Raw genomic sequence first — 26,911 nt, 5'->3', positions numbered from 1 at the left:
ACACATGCTTCTGTCTTTCTTGGCAAGTAGTTGGTTTCAGGGTTTGTTATTTCCATTAGTGCTATTCTATGAAGTACGTAAAAGGTTATAGCACTATATAATAAAGCATTATCTATACAGTTTTACCACTGAGCTGCTGACACTGAATTTCTTAGATACCATTTCCATATTTCCTTTGCATGTTTTACCTTCCTCCATTTTAAAATTCAGGGGATATGCCAAATACTACGCCTCTAATCTACAGTCAATACCACAGTCTGTTTTAAATGGCTTGTCTGCAAAAGAGTAAGCTTACAAAAAGATGTTTGTATTGGCAGCTTGGCAAGGACCTTGTCCCTTGTACCTGGACTAGTCTGGGCCACAGGAATGTAGGGAGTTCACATGTAACTAATTGGCACAGATAATCATGTAGTTTTACTACCAATTCTAAGAGATTTTATAAAGCTACAGACATGTGAAAGTGTCCATCTTGCACACAATAAGTGGATACTGTTTGAGCTAGATCAGTGGTTCCTAAACTTTTTAATAAGGTGACCCACCAACTGCATTTCATCCTTTTTTTGCAACACAACCAAGGTCCATTTCATCCTTTTTTTGCAACACAACTAAGAAGGAGGGGGGCAAAACCATAGGCCAGTGTCCTCTTCTGCCCCCTCCTCCTCACCCTACCGAGGGGGCACTGATCACCCACAACATCACCCTCCACCCCAGCACTGCAACCCTAATCGCAGCCCAGTGCAGAGGGGAGGACCTGTGGGGATGGGGGAGTGGGACAGAGACCGAGCCTGCCCTGCACTCACCCCACAGTGGCAGTTCTCATCCCACTGGGCTGGGCCCAGTTCCCCACTCTGGGCACTGTGGCTTGGCTCACAGGGCCACAGTACCACTCTTCTGTCATGAAAGTGGGGCGACCAACCCAAACCTCAGTGATGCTGTAACCTATCATGGCAGGCCACGTCTGGAGTGGGGAGTCAGGCCCAGCCCCACAGGAAAGCAGCAGCAGCTGCAGGGTGAGTGCGAGCTGGGCTCCCCCTCTGCACTATGCCTGCGACCTGCTTAGAATCTTCCCATGTCCTGTTGACCCATCATCCGGGAAACAATGACCTAGCACAACGGTGTAAAAAAGGTACACTTTACTTAAGCTGTCCAGCAAAAAGTCTCATGTGGAACACAGAAGATAGTACATTGAATGTACAGTACTGTATAACGAAGGTTAGAATTCAGGGTGTGTTTTTTCAGTTGAATGTTATTAATGATATCTCAAACCTCATACACCAAACATTCTAAACAGAATCATGCATAATTTTAGACCTGAAAATATTTTAGTCTGTTGACTGTTTTGAACATGATCTCCTAGAAAGCTCCCTATGAACAATGGCCAACCAGAATTCATTTCCAGCAAGTTTTCACCACTGAAACATTCAGGGTTGGCAGTTAAAAGTGAAAGTCCCAGCTTGCTCCAGGGTTTCAGTAGCCATTCTGTTATTACAGAACCCTTTCTTTTAATGCAATTTAGCAGGGTGAAACAAGGAGGAAAACTGGGACCAGAAAGGTCACTGCAGACCAACAACAATTACAAGGTGGTCCAGGCTGCCACAGTCTGAGAAACACTGCAATAGGGCACATTCTAAATCACTAAAACAAAAATTAGAGTTTTAATGTTAATATTTGCTTTTATTCCACAGGCTCTAAGGAGGGGATAATGGAATTAAATTCAGTTCTACCACCAATATTTAGGACACAGAACTTATTAATAATCTGCTGGTCAGGAAGCAGGTATCAGTGGAATTTTTCCTCCCCCTTCTGCCATTGAAAATCTCTTAGAATAAACTGCAAACTGCTTCACCTAAGATTTCGCAAGAAGCAGATATCAGAGAAATCTCCAGGAGCAGTTATTTGGGGTGAAGAAGGAAAATTAAATTTGAACTCTAAAAATACCTCTGTAAAGTGACCATTGTTGGTTTTACTTACAATGAGCTACAGTTATCTTAAAACCACTATCCTAAAAAAGGCACTAAAATGATATAAATGAGGCAGACAACCAACATCTCAGTGCTACTCAGAGCTGAAGTGTAAGACATCCTACTTCTCTCTCCATTCTTTCCCAAGAAACTGAGAATCATTTCTATGGGCTTGTCTACACTTAAAACGCTATAATGGTGAGGTTCACTGCTGTAGTGCTTCAGTATGGATGCTCATTATATCATCAGGAGGGGATCTCCGATTGGCACAGCCAACCCACTCCACAAGAGGCAGTAGCTATGTTGATGGAAGAATTCTATCATCAACTTAGCACTGTCTACACAGGGACTTATGTGAGTTTTACTACATCACTCAGGAGTATGAATTTATCACATCGCCAAGCAACGTAGCTGCATCAACTTAATCATCTAGTATAGACCAGCCCTAAAGGTCCACCTCCAAATGGCCCTTGAAGCAAAGTCCCCACATAGCTCCTGAATCCAACCCTACATCATTAGGGCTATGTATTTCAATGCACCCATGACTTATAACTAACACTATCCTCCCACTCATGATGAGACATATAATAACAGATTCATGTTTAACAACAATATAAACTCCATATACTTGAGGATAACTCTTGATGATGCTGAAGTTAAAAGGAAATAATTCTTTCATTTCCTGCACATTCTAATTCCACAAGGGCAAGCCAGTAAAAACATCCCTTGTATTAGGGCCTACCAGGCAAGGTAATACAATATACTGTACTAAAGATACTAGTCCTGTAGATACAAAGCCAATTAATCTCAGTCTTAAAGGAAAAGTAAGTAATCTGTGAAATCACCATGAGTTTAAGAACTATGCATCAAATTACAGCTCTTTAAAATAGCAGCAGGACTGGACGGAGAAAAATAAAATAGTATTAGCTGAATCAGACCAAAACCAAATCACAATGAAGTACACCTCTACCCCGATACAACACGGGCCTCAGGACCAAAAAAACTTATCGCGTTATAGGTGAAACCGCGTCATATTGAACTTGCTTTGGCCTCGAGCATTTCTGTTATTAATAGTCACTTCCCGCCCCGACTGACCCCTCAGAATCCCCGCCCCAGCCAACCCCCCTCCGCTCCTTGTCCCCTGACTACCCCCTCCAGAGACCCCCCCGCCACTAACCACCCCTCCCAAGACTCCACCACGTATCTAAGCCCCCCTGTTCCTTGTCCCCTGACCTCCACAGACCCCCCCCCATCCCTAATCACCCCCAGGACCCCACCCCCTACCCAACCCCCCTTCTCCCTGTCCCCTGACTGCCCCGCCCCCTATCCACACCCCCGCCCCAACAGGCCTCCCGGGACTCCCACGCCCTATCCAACACCCCCGTTCCCTGACCGCCTCACCCCCAGAACCTCTGAACCATCCAACCCCCCCCCTTCTCCCTGTCCCCTGACTGCCCCCCGAGACCCTCTGCCCCTTATCCAACCCCTCAGGCCCCCCACCGGCACCCTTAACATGCCGCTCAGAGCAGCGTGTCGGAGCCAGACGCACTGATCGGCCGGAGCGCGCAGCCCCGCCCTCCAGAGTGCTGCTTTACCGCGTTCTATCCGAATTCATGTTATATCGGGATAGAGGTGTATTAGCTAAATAGTTTGCAGTACTTAAAATAATAAACACATTATTTTACCATTTCTGAACTGTTGATGCTGGTATTTTGCTATTTGATTCCTCCTCATTTTCAGTTATTTTTCAACGTTTGTGTCACCAGAAAATTGCTCAACTACACTTCTAAAGTAATATCCTCAATGAAGCATTTATTTAACTCATTCAGCTTTGAAAACTATCAGTAACTCTGGGCCAATATTTAAATTTTAAACAGAATTAGGTAGCTATATATAATGGCATCGGGGCAAAATGGCACCTCTGCTCAACGGAAAAGTCAGTGTCATCTGTCCTGAACCCTAGGTTATATTTTTGGATTTAGAATTATAATCCACCCATCCCCTCTTAAACAATATTATTTTATTTTTCAGATAATTTACAAAATCTTTCAGGCCTAAGGCAAACAACGTGTTTTTACTTCAGAGCAAATGCTCTCTCTCTTTCCCCCCCACCCGCCCCCACCGCAGGAAGGGGGGCACGGAGAGAGAATCACTTTCACATATCCTGTCTGGTACAATAAAAGAACAAACATGACAGAAGATTTATCAGCCTGCAGACACTGTTGGTTGAATTTCTAAAATCCTTTTCTAATGAAAGACAGATGTACAAATGAAAAACTTAAGCATGTTGTTATAGGTCTTACAGCTTGAAGTAGTGTAAAATGGTTCTGGAGTTTGCAAGTCAAACTGGATTTTTCTGATGCAAAGCTAGCTCCATTGTAAGTACAATAAAATGTCATGCAAACCACCATGTCATAGTTATTTTGTAAATATCTATGAAACGGCAACTGGTGGAGCTAAACAGAGGCTGTGCTAACCAGAATATTCTTTTTTAAAAATATACTCAGACGAATTGAATTTTCTACAAATATAAAAATCTTATGGTTATAAAGAGAATTTTTGGTTAAAATATCCAATTAAAAATATTTAAAATTAATCTCTTCTGTGTGTTGGATGTGTGCAGGCTCCCAAAATATCACTGGTAAATTCAGTTTCCATGCCAGCAGGCAGCTAAGGAGACAAGGAATCTAAACACAGTTCAGAAAAAAAGGTACATGGTTCATAAAAAGAAGCCATCAACCTGGACTATGAAGACTTTCATAAAATGCCCGTAACACTCAAAAATATGGTCTTCAAAACATTTTTTAAAAATATTTTTTCTCATGTTTAGATGGCAAATTCTCTCAGTTCACTAGATTCCAGATATGGATTGTCCATACAAAAGCCATTTTCCCAAATCAGCTAGCCAACTTTTAGGTGATGGCACAAGTTACATAAAAAGCTTTTCTGGAGGTTTTCAGAGCCTAATTTGATTCTTCTACTTGCTGGCTCCTGACATACTCTTCTTGGCTTCACTTCCCAATGACTGAAGGCCGGTCTACTGGGAACTTCTATTGGCATAGCTAAAAATCCCCCCACCCCCCACCGACATAGCTATACTCACCTAACCCTCTATGTAGGCAGCGCTAGGTCAAAGGAAGAATTCTTCCATCGACCCTAGCTACTGCCTCTTGGGGAAGTGGATTACCTATGCCAATGAGAGAACCTCTTCTGTCGGCATAGGTAGTGTCTACACTGAAGCTGTGCTGCTATAGCAGTTTAAGTGTAGACATACCCTGACTCCCTTTAAGGAAACTTATTGCCATCCCTCCCTAGCACCTCCTTATGTTGACTGCATATGGCTTTCTGTCCATCCAGCTCTTCATTGTTTCTTCGATTCACAACCTAGTTAATGCTATGCAGGTGTTTCCCAAAACAAAGGTCTTAAAAAGTTGTTAGTGTGAGAAACAACAGAGTCAAAATTCCAGCAATGTCTGGACAAGACGATAGCTGTGTCTAGACAAAAACAAACATTTGTACTGTTTTTGGTTTCCACATATAGTGATATAGAAACACCTCCAATGCAAAATGAGTACATCAGGAATGAAAATGACAGCCAGAATTCCTTAATGTTTATTTAATAATAATAAAAAGGCAGTATCTGAAAATACCCAGATTTAGGTTTTGCTTAAGATTCAAAATGCTGGGGTATATTCCCTAATGCACATCATAAATACTCTTACTATTTTTCTCCGTGTTTAGTAGTAGCTCCATTTCCAATGAGTGGTTCTTTATGTTCAGAATGTTTCTAATTGTCTTTATTAGAGAGCTGGACAAACTGTTGAAGGATACCTAGCTACTTGCTCCCTGGCCCAATGCATCAATTTTTCATTTTAATGACAACAAAATATATAATCTAATTTTTTTTAATCAGTTTGTTACCCCATAGATTAAAACGTTAAAATCTGAAGACAATGCAAAAAGGTACAGCAGGCAACGCTTCTACTGTCCCTGGATAAATGCCACTGTTATACAATATCTCACCTGGGGTGGCAGATCTCTTCCATGGGACGGCACCTGCCCCCCCATGACATCACAGTGGCCACGCCCCTGTTGAAGGGTGGTAGAGATTAAAATATTTATATAGTAATCAAAGCTCTCATATATACTATGTTATACACACAGATGCCTGCAGCATGTTAATTAAAGGGAAAATACTATTGCAGAGAGTTTACATAACACAGAATGACAGAATGCACCTTGGCTTATAACAAGCACTCTCACAAGAGTCACCCTCTTGTTCTAATATTAAAATTAATATGCGTTGTACACTTCTCAAACTTACTTTAAAACTAAGTGCAAATTAGCAGACAGCCGCGGATCTGTAAACTGTGTCGTTCTGTTGTTATGGTCGACAAAATAAACTCTGCCTGTTGCTGTATTACGGATCTCCCATCCAGGAGGCAGTGGACCAAGCTCTTCACAATTGATGTTGCTAAGATCCCTGCAAAAACAAATATAAAATGAAAAATACCTCAGCATTTGGCTTCTGAGCCAAACAAGTGTAAATGTAACAGAACAATTCCATGAAGTCTGAGAAAATGTATTGTTTCAGAAACTTAATCTGTTCAGCTGGAATCTCTACTCCCAAGGTACAAGCCTACCAAAGAAAATGAAAATATACACACCCGACTACACATGCATTGGAAAAGCAGTTGTTACATAATCTTCATTTTTACAAAACAATCAGATACTAATTTAATACAGACTTAAAACAAAAATAAAAGCTGCCACCATACTTGCCAACAGGAGTTGCGCCAGTTTTGACAATAAACAGTTTTAAAAGTAATATTAATCATTTAAGCCACTCAATCACATTTAAAAAACTCCCACAAAACAAAACCACGTTTCTGATTAGTTACATTTTCCATGAAGATTTATGCATGGATATCTGCCCAAACCAAAAGCCATTTTTGACTGTTTTAAAAAACAAACAGTTAGATGCAAGAAAAGCTCTTTAACTAGTATTTTAAGTAAACAATTAAGTGATCTCAGGTAATCTCTATTAAAGTCAGATGAATGCAAGTAGCATTTGCAGGTTAATTTATTTAAGATGAATACCGTGGTTTTTAAAAACTGCATAGCATTTCTCTGAGGAATAAAAAACATCCCTTCTCCCTGACAACCTTTAGGTATTCTAGCTCAACTTCTGTTAACATCCTTGGAAGTAGGGCATATGTAACTCATGAAGCAATTTGGCCTCAAATACATAATTATGACTTTTTACAAAGCAAATTATTATGCTGCATCTTTAAACATTTGGTGTCTTTTGTAAAAGGACCAGTGCCCCAATTCTCTACCAGTTTGTAACAATGGCAGTCTTCAACTAATGTAGAAAACCGTCAACCCCACTATACCCTTTGTGCAGTCTTGTTGTAGGATATGAAGCATAGCAGTATTGCTTTTGATTCACAAGAGTAGCGTCATTGTAAACAGTTATAAAATAGTATTTTAACACAGGATATATGAAAGAATTTAGAAGATTACAATAAGTATAGTGAAAGGAAATCTCTTTAGTAGCTCACATTTTTAGGTGGAGCAATAAATACCAAGCAAATAATTTTTGTCCAAAACATTTTAATAAATCAATTTTTCGAAATTGTTAATTTGCAAATCCACTGACCTCTTGCTATCACACAGCAGCTTCTATCTTTTACATTATAATTACAGTTTGAGAAGTCTGTGCTGCTCTTAATTAAATCTATTAAATACAAAAGTAGCTGAATATAAGTGTTATTGTATTCTGCCACCACTCTAGAATTTGGGTTTCCTTCCCCATCCCCAACATGAACAACCAAAATGAGGCTGATCTGTTTAAGAGAGAGGCAGTGTACTTATATAGGCTACAGGTATAATTTCTAAACCCTCCTTTCTTGCATCAACAGTCTGTAGCTGTAAATAATGACAGGGCAAAATGATGGAAGTAGATGGTTAAGCCACCTGATCACACCCACAAACAACTAAATGTCAATATGCTCTCATTTGCAACTTTGATTATCTGAGGCACAAAAAGCGTGGATAAATTAAGGTGTATTTTTTTAAAAAGTCCCCACATACAAAATGGAGAGTAGTTTTACGCAGCAAGATAGAGAATATATTGCCCACATAAAATGACAGAAAATCTTCCCCTGCATGACACTTTCCAAGGCACAAATGGCAGTTGACAATTTCGCATCAGCTCCTTAATTGCCTTTTGTGTTTTAGAAAATCTTCTCCATAGTCACCAAAGATTCAGGACAATGTCACAAGAAAGGTATTTTTCTTGTCTCAAGAGTAGTATATCACACAGCAAACGTGTCACTTTTTCATTAAAAACTTTTAATTTTCATTAAAAACTTCAAACTATGGTTTGAAGCACCTTACTCACTTCTGGCAATCCAACATCCATTTACATGGGAAGAAACATGAGCAGCAGCCAACCACAAAGTTGTTAAGTTTCTTATAAATCTCAGGGCTGGCTGCCAATTTAGGGCTGTATATGCCATTTTTACATTAGCATCTGCAGATTTTAGGAGGTAATAATCTTAAAGAGCTTCCAGCGTGTTAACAAGGATTTTTTTTTTTAAAACTAACAATATTCTCTCTCTTTACAGACAGGGACATGTTTAATGAGTGGGACAGTAAACCTCAATCTTCTGGAAAGTGGAGATGGAAAGATGTATTGGATTCCTCGCCATCTCCCTGAAAAGACAGAATTTATTCTGCACAGCACATTTTTCTAGTACATAATCTAGTTTCAAATATGTCAAGAAAATTGGGCTTCCCCATTTCCCTTGGGAGACCATTCCAGAATTTAGTACATCTCATCGATGTATGGAATATTTTCGTGATCTCTTTTCCCGCTTAATTCATTACTCCTAGTTCAGTGGTTCTCAAACTTTTGTACTGGTGACCCCTTTCACATAGCAAGCCTCTGAGTGCGACCCCCCCAAGTAAGTTAAAAACACTTTTATATATTTAACTCCATTATAAATGCTGGAGGCAAAGGGGGGTTTAGGGTAGAGGCCGACCCCCAGTTTGAGAACCCCTGTCCTAGTTACATTCCCCTTCCTCCTAATATTTGCCCACTTCAGATTAATCTTCCCCTTTAAATGTTTAGCTAAGCTGTACACATTAGCTTTGTGTGTGTAAAGAATCAAGTCAGTCCCTTCTAGCCCTTTTATCAATTTGGTTCTCTTGTGTGTACTCCTACCCATTTGTCTTTGGGTAATGAGATGCCCTGAACTAACTACCATATCCGAGGAACAGTCTGAGTATTCCCTCTTGGCTCCACTATACAATACCCCTGTACACACAGCCTTACATTGGATCTTTTTGACTATTACAAATGCTATCCATGGTCACCTCTAGGTGTATCCCACCATTTTCATGACTTCTATATCCCATTGAATATCAATGTTGCAAGTTACCTTTTTTACAAAAACAAATTGGCTTACATTTTCCAAGTTAAATAATATGTTGCTGTTTCAAGCATCCCTTTCTAACACATGTAAGTCCCTTTGTATTAGTGCCTTGTCCTCAGTGGTGTTCATAATATCTCCTCCCAAATTAATGTAATACTTACATTTCATATATGTGCTGCCTGCTCCCTTCTTCCAGATCATTAAAGGAAGATATTTAATGAAAAGGGATCTAACTCTTAATCCTGAAGTAATACACTACACGTCTTTCTCAGCTTCAAAAACTGAGATTTCTCATTACCCTTTTATTTAGAGTCCTTCAGCTAGTTCTAAACCATGGGTCGGTATTCATACCCAAGCCAATTTGAATTATTTTGATTGTGAGACCATAAGATATTGTATCCAATGCATTATTAAAAATTAACATACAAGACATCCACCATATTCTCTTCAATTTTTTTTTATTCTGTCAACAAAATAACCCAGAGACACAAGATAAGTCAGGTAATATCTTTTATTGGACCAACTTCTATTGTTGGAAAAGGACAAGCTTTCAAGTTTCACAGAGCTCTTCCTCAAATCTGCAGAAGGTAACCAGAGAGTGTTGCAGCTAAATATAAGGTGGGACAGATTGTTAAACACAAGGGGTGGTTAGGAGACCACTTAAAATGAAGTGGGCACTTAGCACCTCTGCAGTCATAGGGCAAAGGAGGGTGAGTAGGCAGCAGAATGTGTTAAAATTGTTGTAATGAGCCATAAAACCAATGTCTGTGTTAAATCCACAATTTTTAATGTCCAGCACAGTTAGGAATTTAAATTCCCAGGCTTGTCTGCAAATAAAATATAATCCAGTTTGTCTGACAAGATTTGCACTTACATTTATGTAGCTAAATTTTCATGGTTCAGTTATCTTCTATAGGCCAGATTTTTACAAGAGTTCAGTTCTCATTTAGGTACCTAAAGGCAGAAGCCAGGTTGCTGAGCTTCTGGGAGCTCCCATTTCTCTCAGCAGGAGCTGAGAATTTTTGACGAGCCAGCCCTACGAGCCAGCCCTACATATTAAGGCTTTGTCTACACTGCCAATTGAACGACAAAACTTTTGCAGTTCACAGGTGCTTAATCCCCCGCCCCCAAAAGACAAAAGTTTTGCCATGGCAAGTGCCTGTGTGAATGCTCGCGTTGTCAACAGGAGAACTCCGCTCATAGAGGGTGGAAGTATTTTGTCAGCAAAAGTGCCGACAAACAGAGTTTACACTGCCCAACTTTTAGCCGTATCGCTAAAAGCTGTGTAGTTTAGACAAAGCCTTAGTGATTTTTCCATCTTCTACTGTGTGTTCCATTATTTTATTAGGGATAAAAAGCCAGACTTGGTTATAATCATTGAGGCTATATCTGATACTAACACCATTAGGTACTATACTTTCTTTCATAAAAACAGTTTAGTTTATTCTCTGAGACTTTCTATTATTGAAGAATTCTTTGAAGTCTTAGTTTTTGATGCAAGGGGTCTAATTTATTTTGTTGAGTGGCTTATGTTAAGATGACAAGCTGGATTGCTGTGGAGGGGTGGGACCGAAGGGGGGGGGGGAAGGGGTGTTTCATCTACCAAGCCAGTCTGCATATTCTCTTAAGTAACATTAAACAGTGCAATATTGGAGGACAAGCAATTTTAAGAGAGTCCTGTTTAATTTAAGACTTCATATAACAATAAAGACATGTGAGTTCTTTTCTTACCTTGGTACTCTTGGGTCATGCCATGTGCTTACACCGGTCTGAGTATGCAGGAAATAGACCTGACCTTGCTGAGTTGTCCTTTGCTCTGTTAATTGAGATAAAATAAATATAAGAACCACCAAAAAGATAGACATGCATGAAAGGAAAAAGGAAAAGAAAAAAGTAATCCAGCTCATACTACAAGGTTATAGACAAACAACCCTGCTCAAAAGACGAGATGCTCTAAAAATGTGGTTAAACAGATTTTTTACATGGAAGGGTTTCTAGGTACTGTCATTGGATTAACATACAGAGAGCTAGGCTTCCTGACAGCAGGCTGAGCAGGCTGCATGTGGCGTCCAACTAAGAAATCCAAATCAGAGTCAATTAGCATAGTAGCAAGCCTTGAAAATTGGCAGTCTGACAGTTTTTAGATATTTGTTTTTGCTAGAGGCATGGAATGGTTTTTCTACAGTCTCAGAGTTTTGGGAAAATACTACAATTTGTAGATATGGATAGGAGAGCAGTATCTTTTCTTTGCAGTTCACAGGAGTCTATTATGAGACAAAGGTTTCAGTTTCTTCTGGAACTGTGTCTACATCTGGGATTACATAATAAAGCCTCAGCAATACTGGGCTTTTATTTCCTCTAAGGCAGTGCCTAAACTCTAGAATAGCACACATTTTACAAACACTAAACTAACACATATTACATGGTTATAAACAGGAGTAAAAGTCCCATGTAGAGAGAGTCTCAGGCTTTATCTACACTGGAACTTTGTCGGCAAAACTTTTGTCATTCAGAGGTGTTAAACACCCCCCACGAACGACAAAAGTTTTACAGACAAATAGCGTCGGTGTGAACAGCACTTTGTTGGCAGGAGCACTCTCCTGCCAACAAAGCTGCTGCCGCTTGTGGGAGGTAGAAGTTGTGTGTCAGGAAGAAAGCTTTCTCCTGCCCTCAATCAGCAGCTACACTGCGTGACTTATAGCAGCACGGCCGTAATGGCACAGCCGTGTCACTAAAAGCTGCGTGGTGCAGACAAAGCCTAAGCGTAGTGTTATACCAGCAACTGAACAATGTGGAAACATGTCTGAAAACAGTCTTTGTACCAGCCTTCCAGAACTACCAAATGTGGTAAAGTTTCTCAAGTAGTCTAAAACAAAAGTATTCCAATATTCCCCTACTTGTACACTAGAAAGATGAAGTCTGGATACAATATTTGACAAGAATGCAGCCTTTAAAAAAAAAAAAGCATAAATTCAAAGCAGCTCCTAAATATTCCATGTTTTACTTTAAAATGTTCCACTTCCCTAAAGAGTCAATTCAGATGTCCTTGACCCAGATATCTAGGTAATTAACAAGTTATTATCCATGACATAGGTATGTCTCTACTACCAGCTGGTAGTGTCCTATAAAAGCCTCTAGATAATGAGGAATACCACATCAAATGCAAAAACTTCCACTAAAAAGATTAGACATTTAATGAGATCACAGCATTATCTCTGTGTTTAAGTGTTTTTATAGGTATTATGAGAGATGGAGTCAACTTGGCCAGCTACACTTACAATGGTGAGAGTATCTGCTCTAGCCAAATGGGTTAGGGCTTGTTCAGTTGTGCCAGAAGTCTACCAATTTCAAAAACTGAAACTTCATGAAGTGCAATTAAACCTATTGTATAGCTAAAAGCACTTGATTTTAGGAAATGTTGAGGCACAAGATTTTTTTTAGAAGATGACAGAACAAGGAGTAATGGTCTCAAGTTGCAGTGGGGGAAGATTTAGGTTGGATATTAGGAAAAACTTTTTCAGGATGAGGGTGGTGAAACACTGGAATGCGTTACCTAGGGAGGTAGTGGAATCTCCTTCCCTAGAAGTTTTTAAGGTCAGGCTTGACAAAGCCCAGGCTGGGATGATTTAGTCGGGGATTGGTCCTGCTTTGAGCAGGGGGTTGGACTAGATGACCTCCTGAGGTCCCTTCCAACCCTGATAGTCTATGATTCTAAGATCACATTACCATGCAGACGTTAACTACTTATGTCATCCACTATAGCTTACTTGACAAAATATGTGACGTGATCAAAGTGTAACAACACCACTCCACTCTTACACAGTGAAAACAAGGAGGAGTCCTTGTGGCACCTTAGAGACTAACAAATTTATTTGAGCATAAGCTTTCATGGGCTAGAACCCACTTCATCAGATGCATGGAGTGGAAAATACAGGAGCAGGTATAAATACATGAAAAGATGTGAGTTGCCTTACCAAGCGTGAAGTCAGTCTAACGAGACAATTCAATTAACAGTGGATCTCAAAGTGCTTTGCGGTACCATTATCCCCATTTTACAGATGGGGAAACTGAGGCACAGACTTGCCCAAGGTCACGCAGCACTCCAGTGGCAGAGCCAGGAATAGAACATAAGAACGGCCATACTGGGTCAGACCAAAGGTCCATCTAGCCCAGTATCCTGTCTTCCGACAGTGGCCAATGCCAGGTGCCCCAGAGGGAAAGAACAGAACAGGTAATCACCAATTGACCCATTCCCTGTCACCCATTCCCAGCATCTGGCAAACAAAGGCTAGGGACACCATCCCCATAAATGCCAACTACGTGGGAAAAATCACCGGCAGCCAAGCAGCCAAGCTCCCCCCACCCCCATCCCCTCCTCCTCCCTCAAGTGCACTGCATTCCTGCTCCTCCCCCTCGCAGCACTTCCCGCCCACGGCCTAACAGCTGTTTGGTGGCGCTTAGGACTTTCCTCAAGGGAGGGGGTGGACTGGGGACGTGGCGCGCTCAGGGAAGGAGGCGGTAAGGAGGTGGGGCAGGGACTTGGACTTGGGGTAAAGGGGGGTGGGGCAAGGGTGGTGGAGGGGCGGGGCAGCACCGGGGGAGGGGGGGGGTGGGCAGAGGGGAAGTTGGAGTCTATGACCATCCCTGCCCATCCTGGCTAATAGCCATTGATGGACCTATCCTCCATGAACTTATCTAGTTCTTTTTTTAACCCTGCTATAGTCTTGGCCTTCACAACATCCTCAGAACCCAGATCTTCTGAGTCCCAGCCCAATACTCTATCCACTAGGTTGAACTGCTTTAGGATGTAGTAGTGATGGCCTCCTTTTTAAATACTATGGAAACAAAGTAGGTGAACCTCTGTAAATTGTGGGGGGAAAGCCATATGATTTTTAACAAGTTCCATGATTTTCCAGCCTCTTTCTAATCAATCTTATTGTAATGTACGTTTCTACTGGCACCAGGCTTCCTCCTTTCTAGTTCTTAACTTGCAATTTATCATCCATCATCTACACACTAACGAAATATAAGGGAGGACTTTCAAAAATGCTGGTATATGGCTTGTTCCTACTCCCACTGCAGTTAGAGTTTTGCCCACATACTGAGCTCTGTGCTGCAAGATTAAAAACTGCAAGAGTTTCTCCCTCCCCTCTTAAGGCACAAATAAACCTTCCCACTTTAATTTAGGTATAGAAGGTAAGAGAATCGAATTATGTTTTTAAATTTAAATTAATCTTGATAAAGAGCTTATAAAATGTATCAAAGTCCTTTCTTTAACTTAACCACAAATCATACCTAAGTTTGCCCATTTGACCATTGAACATGTATGCTCAATTGCAGATTAATACATGTGGTACATGTCCAATCATTTAAGTGCATGCTTGTAAGAATCTACTATGGAAACAAATACATACTCTGGGAATAGCAAAAATCTTAAAGAAAAATTCAATAGCTCCAAATGCAGTTACCATTTTTGTCTGCCCTTCACTAATGGTTTCCATTTGGCACATTTCTTCACCTAATTGTGAAACAGTGCAGGGAAGTATTTATTTCCCATTTATAGAAACGTCACTAAATTGTTCAGAGAACAAACACAGGAACAATGGAATGAGAAAATGTGCTCCATCCTCCCTCACAGAATGTTTGACTGCTTTACAATAAGCCTGTCATCTGAAGTCCAATCTTAAATTTAAGACTTTGTGCAGACCCCAGACAGATCAGCATTTTAAACCAGTTATCAAAGAAAGAGGATCAAAAAAAGTTACAAAGAGCAGGGGAAGAGGGAACCCCATTTACCTAATTTCTTAAAGGACTGGAATAATGTCACGATATTTTTTAACTCACATACCGTATCCCTCAGGCAGGTCAGGAGGAGTATGTAAATGTGTTCTGCTCATGTAATTCCTGTGCCTTTGAGACCTGACTCTTCTCTCTGCCAGTCTGGGATCTGATGACTGTCCACATGTCGCACCATTTGTTCCTGTAATTGGGGTGTTCTCATCCACAAAGCAGCTCAGAGGTCTGCCTGGACTAGAATATTCAGATGCTGGTCTGTTGAGAGGTAATGAGATAAGGTTACTGCCTTTTGTAACCAAGGAAATTATTCTCTCCAACCACGTCTATCCTTTATGAAACAACATTTACATACAATAGATGAAAGCATCAGTCACTAAAAGTGCAGGAAATAGTCACTCATGTTTAAGTCTTCATTTCATAAAACAGGTGAGAAATGTTCAGGTATCCGCTGTGTCAAAGACTGCTTTGATAAGGCAGCAAACTATTCTTTTGTATGTAGACTTTGCTAAGCTAGTCATACATTTGTCCAGTGTCCTCTACATGGGTTACATCTGAAGATCATTTGAAAACATTAGTTAGTGCAGAACGTAGCAATCCACTAGCTTAGCAGCACTTCTTGCTGGAAGCACATTATGCCTGTGCTCTGTGATAAGCACTGGCTGTCAATTAGCTTCCAGATACAACTCAGGGCGTTCATTTTAGCTCAAATTATTATGGGTTCTGCCTACCTTAAAGACTGCTGCTCTCTGCTGCGGCAGCAGGCTAGGTCATGTGAAGCACTTGATTTAGCACCTCGCCACACACTTTAAAAAAAAAAGGGGGGGAGGGAACGGGGGCTGGCAGTACGGTACTTTTAGTGAGGGGCCTGAAGCTCTGGAACTTTCACCCTTGGTCAGACATTACTTGAGCATTTCCATAATGCCTAGGAGCCCTCGTCATAAACCAGGACCCCCACTGCAATAGGCACTGTTCAGACACCGAACAAAAAGACAGTCCATGTCCCAAGGGGCTTACAATCTAATTATAAGACAAGAGACAACAGATGGATAGATACACACAAGTAAACAATAAGACAATATTAGTCAGAACGATAGGCAGCAGTCCCCGCACATTAACAGCCTAACTATTGTCAAGTATTTTGTAGGCATCATGGCAAAAGATTTTTCAGGTGGGATTTGAAGGTGGATAATGAGATAGCTATGTTGATGTTAATGGGGTGCTCCTCCCAAGTGCATGGGTAACACAAGTGTATATTTGAAAATAAGTGGACAATGGAGGTTGAAATCATGGGCTGATCGGAGGTGAGCACTGACAGCTTGATAGCAAATGAATGATGACAGGTAGGGTGAGCATTGACTATGATGGGCCTTAAAAGTAACTACAAGCAGCTTATGTTTGATACAATAGAGAAGGGGGAGCCAGTGAAGGGATTCAAAGAGAAGGGCGACATGATAAAAGCAACAAGCTAGGAAAATTATCTTTGCAGCAGCATTCTGAACAGATATGAGTGGGGCAAGATTGCATTTGTCAAGACCAGAAAGAAGGATATTGCAGTAAGAGAGACGCAAGATGACGAGGGCTTGTATGAAAGTCTTAGCTGTGTGAATGGATAGAAAAGGCCATAACTTACTGATGTTATGCAGAACAACAATCAGCGAGATTTAGACATAGCATGGATGTGAGGACCTACACAGAGATCTGAGTCGCAGAGGGTGCCTGGTTACAAGCCCAGGGAGTGACAGGCAGGATGCTGGTGTTGTCCACAGTGATCGAGAAAGGAGGTGGCAGGGAGGACTTTGGGGGTGGGGGAAATTAGGAGCTCTGTTTTAGCCATGTTTAGCTTGAGCTGGCAGCTCGACATCCACAAGGTGATGTCAGAGACAGAGGCCAAGATTTTAGTTTGGAGAGAAGGAGACAGTTCCAGAGTAGAGAGGTAGATCTAGGAGTCATCAGCATAGAGATGAAGGTTGAGTTTGTGTTTGTGGATGAGATTACCCAGAGACAAAAAAAAAGTGTAAAGCGAGAAGACGATGACCTCCAAACCACCACAGAAAGTTGGAGGGAGGATTAGAAGGATCCTCCAAAAGGACACGCTGAAGGAGTAATTAGAGAGATAGGAGAATGACAAGAGGTCGGAGTCAAAGAAACCAAAGCAGTACAGATTTCAAGAAAAGCATGGTAAACTGTGTCAAAGGTGGCTGACAAGTCGAGGAGGATGGAGTGGCGGTTCTGAGCTTTAGCTAAGAAGAGGACATTAAAGACTTTGTCGAGAGTGGTTTCAGTTGAATGCAAGGGATAGAAGACAGAACGGAAAGGGTCTAGAATGGAATTGGAGGAGAGGAACTCCAGGCAAAAATTGTAAACAGCATGTTCAATGAGCTTAGAGATGAAAGGGAGAAGGAAGACAGGGTGATAGCTGGAGAGGCAAAGTGAGGCCAAGGATATATATATATTTTTTTAAGATGGGAGAGATGTTTGTCGGGGGCGGAGGGGAGAGGGAAGAGCCAGAGGACAGTGAGAGGATAAGGAGAAGAACACGACAGAAGTGAATGCAAAAAGAGATCAGGAGATGGGGTGGGGTCACTGGGGTAAGTGGAGGGATTAGAGCATATGGAACTTCAGGGTATCCTACAAGACTTGTCTGTCCGTCCCCCCCATTATGTTTTGAGAAGGGTGTCAAATGAGGATAGTGTAAATGGGACAAGTGAGGTAGAAATTGTTGGTCCTGATTGTTTGGGTTGGTGAAGAAGAGTTATGAACATTATGGGTTCATACAATGATCCTTCACAGAACCTCCAATAAAAAGAAAAGGAGTTGTGGCACCTTAGAGACTAACAAATTTATTTGAGCATAAGCTTTCGTGAGCTACAGCTCACTTCATCGGATGCAGGTGCCACAAGTACTCCTTTTCTTTTTGCGAATACAGACTAACACGGCTGCTACTCTAGAACCTCCAATGTGTCAAATGGGGATCCATATAGGCACAACAGTCTACCCACACATTCCACAGTCCAAAACTAGGGACACATTTGTGTATCTAGACCTTAGGATAGACATTTTTATATAATCAAGAAAATATAAATTCATAAATAAAATTATTAAATAGCCAGTACTTTCAATTGAGAAATGCAGGCATATAGTAGAACTGAAAGTTTAACAGTGCAGGTCATTTGTCCATCTATTCCTTATCCACAGTGAATTTTCCAAAGGATAACGGCTATTGAGGAAGGAAGAGAAGACACAGAGGGTCTGCAAAAAGCTCCAGAATAAAATGCACAGAGACTATTTACAGCTTAGATAATAGCAGAAGTCCACTTGGTTTGAGGAAATGAAGGTTGACAGATTTGACTGCTATTGTAAGTGGAGCTGATTATACTGATTTCAAAAACTGGTTACATATTTGTAACAATCAGCTTAAGAGTTCTGACCCATATAGTTATAGCATATCTGCAGACATTTGTCAACCTGTCAGAATCCCTTTTTCATAAAGCCCACTGTGTAAAGACTGGCATTCTTCGGGTTCCACAGTGATGAAATCCACCAAAAAATCAGTGATATGAAGACCAGTACAGAGAAATCTAACTGGAATGATTCCTGTGATTAAGCAGGAGGGGGGAGAATATATCCCATCTGGGGCCTGATTTTCAGGGATTGCTGAGCACATACTCTTGAGCCCAATGGGAGCTGTGGGTGCTCAGTACTTTCAATCAGTAGGTGAACTCCACTGTAGGCATGGCTTATAATTTCTTACCGTGTTGGTCGTTCCCACTGAGTTGTCCGTGTAATGTGATTTAAATACTGGATCCTTCCAGAGGCAGTTCTCCGCTCCTCCCAACTAGAATTCGGACATTGAGAGATAAGGCAATGAGTGATATTTCCAGGAAACCAGGGCACAAAAATGTTTCTAACACAACAGCCAACTCAGGAACACATCATCTATTATCAATCATAGTAGCTGAACAGTGAAAGCTCAACTCTCAGAATTAATAAAATGTTTTCTTCTTGAAGCCAGACAAATCATTAACAATGTTGTGCCTTCACATTCAGTAACTATTCAAATTGAAATTAACTTCAACTACTCCAAAAGTTTCCTAATAAAAGTATTTCATGTTTGATAATACACTCAGTTTTTTATTATTTGGCAACTGCTTCCAATAAACTCTGTTGTTTCAATATAATTTCTATTAAATATGGTGGATTAACATAATTTATCTATACTTATTAAAAATGAAACATCCTGTGAACAGACTTATCTCATGTAAACTAATAAACATTACTCCTAATGTCATAGCTAAAAAGCTTGTTGCAAGATATTTTCTCTTCACCTTTTCCTCTGAAATATATAAATTCCTTAAAATTCTGTTCAACCACTGCTAATGATTTAGGTGTCTGTTACAAATGCTGGGCAGCAAGTTAATGTGAAGCACCAGAAGTCCTCTGGTGCAATCAACTTATCTTTTTGTGATAACAAAAATGCAATCATGCACAGTATCTTTTTTGCACCAATTTCCTTTGATAAAAAGTACTACTGTAAAAGCTGTGTTATCCGTAAAGCTCCATAAACCGGCATTTCTAATCTTCATAGAAAGTCCGGTTTATAGTCTGGTTGGTGCTGGATCGGCAGGCTCCCTACCTAGCTCTGCGTGGCTCCCTGGAAGCGACGACCTGTTCCTGCTGCTTCTAGGGGGAGGCGTGGCTAGAGGGCTCTGTGCGCTGCCTCCACCCACAGGTGCCATCCCTGCAGCTCCCATGGCAGAGCGGAGGCAGTGTACAGAGCTGCCTAGCAGCGCCTTCACCTAGGGACAGGGAGTTTGCAGGGAGCCACTAGAGGTGAGCGCCTCCTGGATCCAGCACCCTGAAACTCCCTGCCCCGAGCCCCTTTCCAGAACCCTAACTCCCCTCCCAGAACCCATGCCCCGCACTCCATCCCGTGCCGTGCCCCAACTCCGCACTCCCTCCCATGGCCCAACCCCCAGCTCTGCACCCCCACCCCCTTCTTAGTTAACCGGAATTTTTCACTTACAGGCACTCCCCCATTTCCCCAACATGTCGGATAAAAAAGCTTTTACTGTATTTGTCCTTAAGTTACAGGACTTTTCTATTTTATTTTTCCATTAAAAATTCCTTTCTTAAAAGGTTTAGACTAGCTCTGCATTTATACAATTAACTAAGAAATATTTAGAAGGGAAATATTTAACAGCGACTTACATACCTTTTTAGAATTTTCTTAAAACTTCTTCAGACTCTGAAGCAACACTACAATGTGGTTTATCACTTAGAAGCGATAACTGATTTTTCAATGAAAACTGAAACTATCTCCTGTCTCTCCCTGCCAAGACTCACATTCAGAATTCTGTCTTCCCTCTGCTATGCTGATGCTAGCCGAAGCACCTAAAACAGAACACTTTTCTGAACTCCCCAAACTGCTTTAGGTATTGATCTCATCAGTTTTCATACAGGAAAAAATATCCTGAATCCAGCCTTTGGCAGGTAAGTACAGCAAGAACTTAGTCTCCACGACCTTGAACAATACTGTTTTCTTGATTTACAGGCAAGAAGAGAGACTCATTTTTACAATACTGTATCCTCTCTACAGCTCTGTAGAAGACATTTTGGGCATGCTCTCACATTACACAGGGTACAAAATTAGGGCACTGGGTCTGCTTAGATTATCTTGTGGCTGAAGCAGGGATGTTCAAGAATGTTAGTTATCACTTAGATTTACATTATATTCATGTAAGTCAATTATCTGTTCTAGAATTCTTAAACCAGCTGTGGGTTCTTGAGTATATACTTTCATTCATTCACTGATATAACATGCTCTCCTCCTGCCCTCCAAATGGGCAAACAGATCGACAATGCTCAAACTATTAGGGCAGGTCTACACTACGGCAGTGATCGACGCTCTGCAATCAATCCACCGGCGGTCAATTTAGCGGTGGCACTCATTAGCAATCATTCTGAGTAAGGCTATGTCTACACTACCACGGTAAGTCGACCTATGCTATGCAACTCCAGCCACATGAATAACATAGCTAGAGTTGACGTACCTTAGATCAAGTTACTGCGGGGTCTACGCTGCGGGGGTGCGGGGGGTCAACGGGAGAAACTCTCCCGATGACTTACCTTACTCTTCTCGTCAGGGGTAGAGTATAGGGATCAACTGGAAAGCAATTTTCAGTTGATTTGGCGGGTCTTTACTAGACCCGCTGAATCCACCACTGGTGGATCAAACTCAGAGCATCGAGCCTGGCTGTACTGTAGACATAACTGTAGAAGGTACTTACTTAGGCTAAGTCAGTAACTGGTACGTCTCTAGCTTCTAAATTAAAACTTCTATAGGTTTACAAATATTTAAAAAACAAATTTGTCTCTTTTTACTTTGATGTTTCATCACTTTAAAGGTTAAAAAGTAAAGTGAGCATAGGTGTTAGCTTACCCATCTGGTAAATCATTGTCAAATAAACGACTGCAATCCACAACTTGTCCTCCTGTGCCTATTCGGTCTCTGGATTGAAGACTTACTATTAAAATATTAAAAGGCAATTATTAAAGATACTGCAACAGAATCCAAATCACAATTACGTTTGGAAGGGAATAGTACAACTTAGAGGAGGGCTAAGTTAAACTGTTTTCTGAATTTTGTCTTCCTCCCCAAATAGCTAATAAAGGTTAAGCAGAGACAATATGTGGTTCCATACAGCTAAATCTCTGCATGCTGCTTTGAAAAACCCATCTTTTAAGAATAAAAGTGTAATTCAAAGTGGGAAGAAAAGATAAATCTGAAATTGTAATTAATTTTTATCTTCCCTAGGCAAAGCTTAAAATTGTACAACTGGTCTGGTGACAACAGGGTGGCTGATCCCATGCAGAATAACTAGGATAGCAAGTGGAATGGTGCAATGCCAGTGTCAGACTTCAACTAGAAACTGAAAAGGAACACTTCTAATGGAAAGCAGCAACCAAGATTGGGCCTGTTAAGTGGTCTGAAAATGCAATTTTCACGAAGGTTTAATTTTTTCCTAGTAACCATGAATGAGGGTGAAAATTCAACACAAAAAAGGAAACACACAAAACAGGCAAAGTTTAAATGCTATGAGCACTATACCTTTTGATTATTAGGGATCTACGTAAACTAACATTCAGGTATCAGTGATATACAACTTAAATATGTTTAAATCTACTTCAAAAGCATTTATCAGAACAGTAGTCTTATTACTCACAGTAAAAAATTTATAAACGAACTAAAACTGTATTACATGCTACAGTCTTAAACATTTTAAAATATTGTTTTTATGCCAGAAGCTTTTTCACTGAAATTATGAAATCACGGGTTTTGTGGACAATTTTTGTTCCCGACATTGCAATGTGTAAAAATATCTGAACACTCAGGTTGCATTTTGTTTATTTTGTTGTTGTTAAAGAGGTTAGTCAAGCATGAAACCAAATACATGATTGTTTTCTGTTGGCTGTGTGACATGAATGCACCTTTTCATCTCAGGACACCTGCATTCAAATCTTGTTCACAAATGAAGCAAAAATAAGTTTAATGGCCTCAATCTAGACCCAAATGGACATTTGCCCATATCATAAAACCACAAGACAATTTAACATTATTGGCAACCTCTGAAAAGGAGAGGCCCAGTTCTGAACCCAAACGGTGTGTTGAAGTTCAGGATTTTGGGACACTAGCTGAACTACACAAGAAGTCTTGCAGTATCTGTGCGCATTAACCTCATTTCTAGCCAGTATTAATGCCTAACCTTTTCTGAGTGTGGTCTTTATTAGAGAGAAATATAAACAGCCTTTAATTTCTTTAGAGAGCAAGGAAATGCTTGATTTACTCTATTCTGCAACAACCCCACACATTACAAGTTCATGTTGTTGCATGTAGGCAAGCAATACAGACAAAAACGAAACTAAACAATTACCTCCTCTTTGCCTATGTAAGGACCAAAATTAGTGGACGGCTTTATTTTGTAATGAGTAAGGACTCATTTTTCTGCACCGTCACATCAGAAATAAAATCGTGGCACAGAAGAGAGCTGCAAGATTAAGGCACAGTTCGGGTGCCCTTTGTATCCACTACCCAAAAGCATCACCCTTCTTTTACCCCCTTTAAAGGTAACCCCAGGCAAGATTCCCCGTTCTCTGCCCTCAGTTATAAGGCATTCACCAGGGAGTCCCTAGATTTTTATCCATAAGGCATACATCAAGGTGTCCCTCTTTTCCTAGACTATCAATTGCTGAAGACACCGATTATATTGAAATAGAATAATTTACCTTTCAATTTTACCCCATCCTTTAATTCAGGCTATTTCACCCCTGTTACAAAGCTAATCCCACTTCCAACTCATTTTAACTACAATTTATTTTGATTCAAAAAATCTCTCTACTCTTTAACTATCGTACCAGAAGTACCTAGTTTTACCTGGACCCATTCACCCAGAAACAAAATTGTATTAGTGAAGAAAAATTTAAGGAGATTAACTACGAATTTTCAACAGAAACAAGAAGGATGTGGATAAATTGGAGAGAGTCCAGCGAAGGGCAACAAAAATGATTAGGGGTCTAGAGCACATGACTTATGAAGAGAGGCTGAGGGAGCTGGGATTGTTTAGTCTGCGGAAGAGAAGAATGAGGGGGGATTTGATAGCTGCTTTCAACTACCTGAAAGGGGGTTCCAAAGAGGATGGCTCTAGACTGTTCTCAATGGTAGCAGATGACAGAACGAGGAGTAATGGTCTCAAGTTGCAATGGGGGAGGTTTAGATTGGATATTAGGAAAAACTTTTTCACTAAGAGGGTGGTGAAACACTGGAATGCGTTACCTCGGGAGGTGGTAGAATCTCCTTCCTTAGAGGTTTTTAAGGTCAGGCTTGACAAAGCCCTGGCTGGGATGATTTAACTGGGAATTGGTCCTGCTTCGAGCAGGGGGTTGGACTAGATGACCTCCTGAGGTCCCTTCCAACCCTGATATTCTATGATTCTATGATTCTATGAAACAAGGTAGGAGCCTCTGGAATCTTGCAGAGTATCCGTCAAGTTAAAGGCAGCACTGACTGAACTTTAAAAATGCCTTGTGTCTTAACAGCTCGAAACAACATACAGATACTGTTCTTACGGGGGAAGTAGCAATGGTTCCAATGTAACACACTTTATAACTTCACAAGCTGTAGATTTCTCAGGGAAGAGATGAACGCTACTTTCAAGCAGGTTTCAGTCGGTAGCTATGGACACTCCACCAGCACCAAGGGAGTTGCGACAAGTATCTATTTTATCATCATTACTGTTTAGCCTGAACCTCCATGGAAAACTGATATGTCAGCATGGACTGAAGCATTAATAATGTGTTAATGATACCGACATATCTCTCACCATTGATCCTATTACATCACCTCTGTCTTGATGTTATCTTACTACCTCACAAAGACTGCAGACCGGGAGGCAAAACAGCTGGTTAAAATTTAGCTAAGATAAAGCAGTGGTGTCAATGGACAGAGTATTTTGAGGAGGGTAACAAACATCCGGAAACCCTCACTTGCTGCCTGGCTGCTTTGTCTATTGGTAGAGATCCCTGGCAGGGTGGATCAGGTACACGACTTGGAGGTTTTATAACCAGGAGCTGAACATGGAGACCCAAATCTTTTTTCCCCCAATCTCTGAAATATTCAGAGACTACAGCTCCCCCACAAAAATACAGACCTTATCACAGTGATCCACAGTGTGGTGACTTCCAGGCTGAACTATTGCAATGTGCTCTACTCAGGGCTGCCTTTTAAACTTCCTATGAATGAAATTCAGAATGCAGCAAAAGAAGAACATTTACTTAAATGTGTGGCTGCTTATTTTCCAATGAGTCTGCTTCAGGGAGTTATTTATAGTGTTTAAAACTTTAAATAATTCAGGAAAAAAAGTACCTGAATCACACAGCACAGCAGCTGAGACTGAAGCGAGACCATTTTAAAAAAAGCCATCAAAATAAAAGATATATTAGGGAAGTTATCCCAAAGAAGAACTCACTCCATTTATAGCAAAACTCCTTGTCAGGCATCTATTCTTAGGCAAAACCTAGAGAAAATATGTCTTGCATGGTGCCGTGAAGCAAGGTCAGCAATTTCAGCTTTGTTGGGTTTTCAGGGGAAGTTAGCCCCAGAGTTCATCTGTCACTTCCTTCACAGCAAAGTTCAAGGCAGTTTTCTCTTAATGTGTTTTATACAACTTTTATACTAGTATTATTGTAGTCTGGTTTGCCTCAGTTCAGCACTACTTTGCTTTCTTGGGCCTTGTTATTTTTCTCTATAACTCTGTGCATGAGCTTGACTGCGTGCACACACACACACACACACACACACTTACACTTTGTTATTCAGGAGCCATTGCCAAAGGCCTCTGGCAATCAAATTTAAAAGCATTATTATTGTTACTCTAGTCCAGAAAACACCAATCTAGAAGCTGATAGTACAATTCAAGACAAAGTTCCAATTGAATTAAAAAAACAGGTCCACACTTACCTACTATCTGTCCTCTAACTGTATCATTGTCATTTGGCCCAAGTTTGCATAGATCCAACCTCTGATCTATAAAATCAGGAAATATCTAGTGTTAACTATATAATATTTTGCTGTTTTTAAGGAGCATTGTGAATTACCATAAAAACAAGATCTTGGCTACCTTAAAATTGCTAGAATTCAGAAAGGGGAAAAAACAAAATTCTTAAGACAGCACATTTAATTTTCATGCTTCTAAAATTGAAAGTAAAACTTACTAAAGTTAAAAAAAACACTTAATTCCTTTTTTTAAATTTTAAACTGTTCTCTGACCCACTTCAAAGTTCTTTCCTCCTCACAATTCTTACTTTCCTCCTGCTGTCTCATTTAACACAGGAGATTGTGCTGTCAGACTGGACTGGTCACGTGGTATTAAAAACTAACTTGGTTGCTCCCTACATGGGGTTAACAACCACCACCATAACTCACTGTCCCCATGGCATCTGATATTAGTACAAGTGAGACGTTAACACAGACACAGCTAATCTGGATCATCAATCAAATGAGCATGTAGTCCACACTAAACAGCAAGAAATCCAAGCAATTAAGCAAAATGCAATGTGTTGAACCACTGAGACAACTACACGCAGCTTGAAATTAGAGATTCAGTTGCTTCTTCATCTTCAAGAATCCAATTTTTTGAAGGGAGACTAGAATACTTCCTGGGAAAAAAAGTCTGACTGGCCCAGCCAGGTAAGTACAACTTTTTCAATCAAGAGTGGTTTGTCAACCTTTGTTCAGTGGCAGGCATGCCTTATGATTGATTAACTACTGTTCTCTTACCAGTTTCAATGGCGTCCGTGTTAATTAGCATAATGAGAAAAAGGCATCTTACAACTTTTATTAACATTCTCTTAAAACGGTAAATCTGCACTATTGTAAAAGTTTGCTGTAAACTTTTAACATTTAGGCACACGCTACACAGGTAGAAATTGAAGTTGCAGTAATTCTAAACTACAGAACTCTAATTTCAAATTACAGCTACCCTTCATGCACCTTTTTTAAGTACAATTTATTAAAACAAAAACAAGTTAAACACTTGGAATCCAAACAGTACAATTCTGAAAAGAGTTATATCTTTGAAGGCAATAAAGGCAGTGACTGGAATTCGTCTTCCTTTACAGCTCTGATATAGGAAGTTTAATTTGGGCAATTAGCACCAG

The 26,911-nt window shown here is 40.5% G+C and overlaps 1 protein-coding gene across 4 annotated transcripts in view; it reads right to left on the bottom strand.

The window, feature by feature from the left end:
• SMURF2 (SMAD specific E3 ubiquitin protein ligase 2) overlaps positions 1–26,911 on the bottom strand; it is a 96,679-nt gene that overhangs the window by 20,555 nt on the left and 49,213 nt on the right. For 3 of the 4 annotated variants that reach the window (XM_074971184.1, XM_074971185.1, XM_074971187.1), the window contains 7 exons: positions 25,713–25,778; positions 21,639–21,723; positions 18,951–19,034; positions 15,252–15,454; positions 11,135–11,219; positions 6,286–6,444; positions 5,985–6,050 (listed from right to left, as the gene is read on the bottom strand). In XM_074971184.1, coding sequence (XP_074827285.1) covers positions 5,985–6,050; positions 6,286–6,444; positions 11,135–11,219; positions 15,252–15,454; positions 18,951–19,034; positions 21,639–21,723; positions 25,713–25,778 — 748 coding nt within the window. The remainder of the gene's footprint in view (positions 1–5,984; positions 6,051–6,285; positions 6,445–11,134; positions 11,220–15,251; positions 15,455–18,950; positions 19,035–21,638; positions 21,724–25,712; positions 25,779–26,911) is intronic. The other variant, XM_074971186.1, reaches the window with a different exon arrangement.

Source organism: Natator depressus, chromosome 14 (assembly GCF_965152275.1).
Source record: "Natator depressus isolate rNatDep1 chromosome 14, rNatDep2.hap1, whole genome shotgun sequence".
NCBI lineage: Eukaryota > Metazoa > Chordata > Testudines > Cheloniidae > Natator > Natator depressus.
Note: the sequence above shows the minus strand (reverse complement) of the source record. Positions and strands in the feature narration are given on the sequence as shown.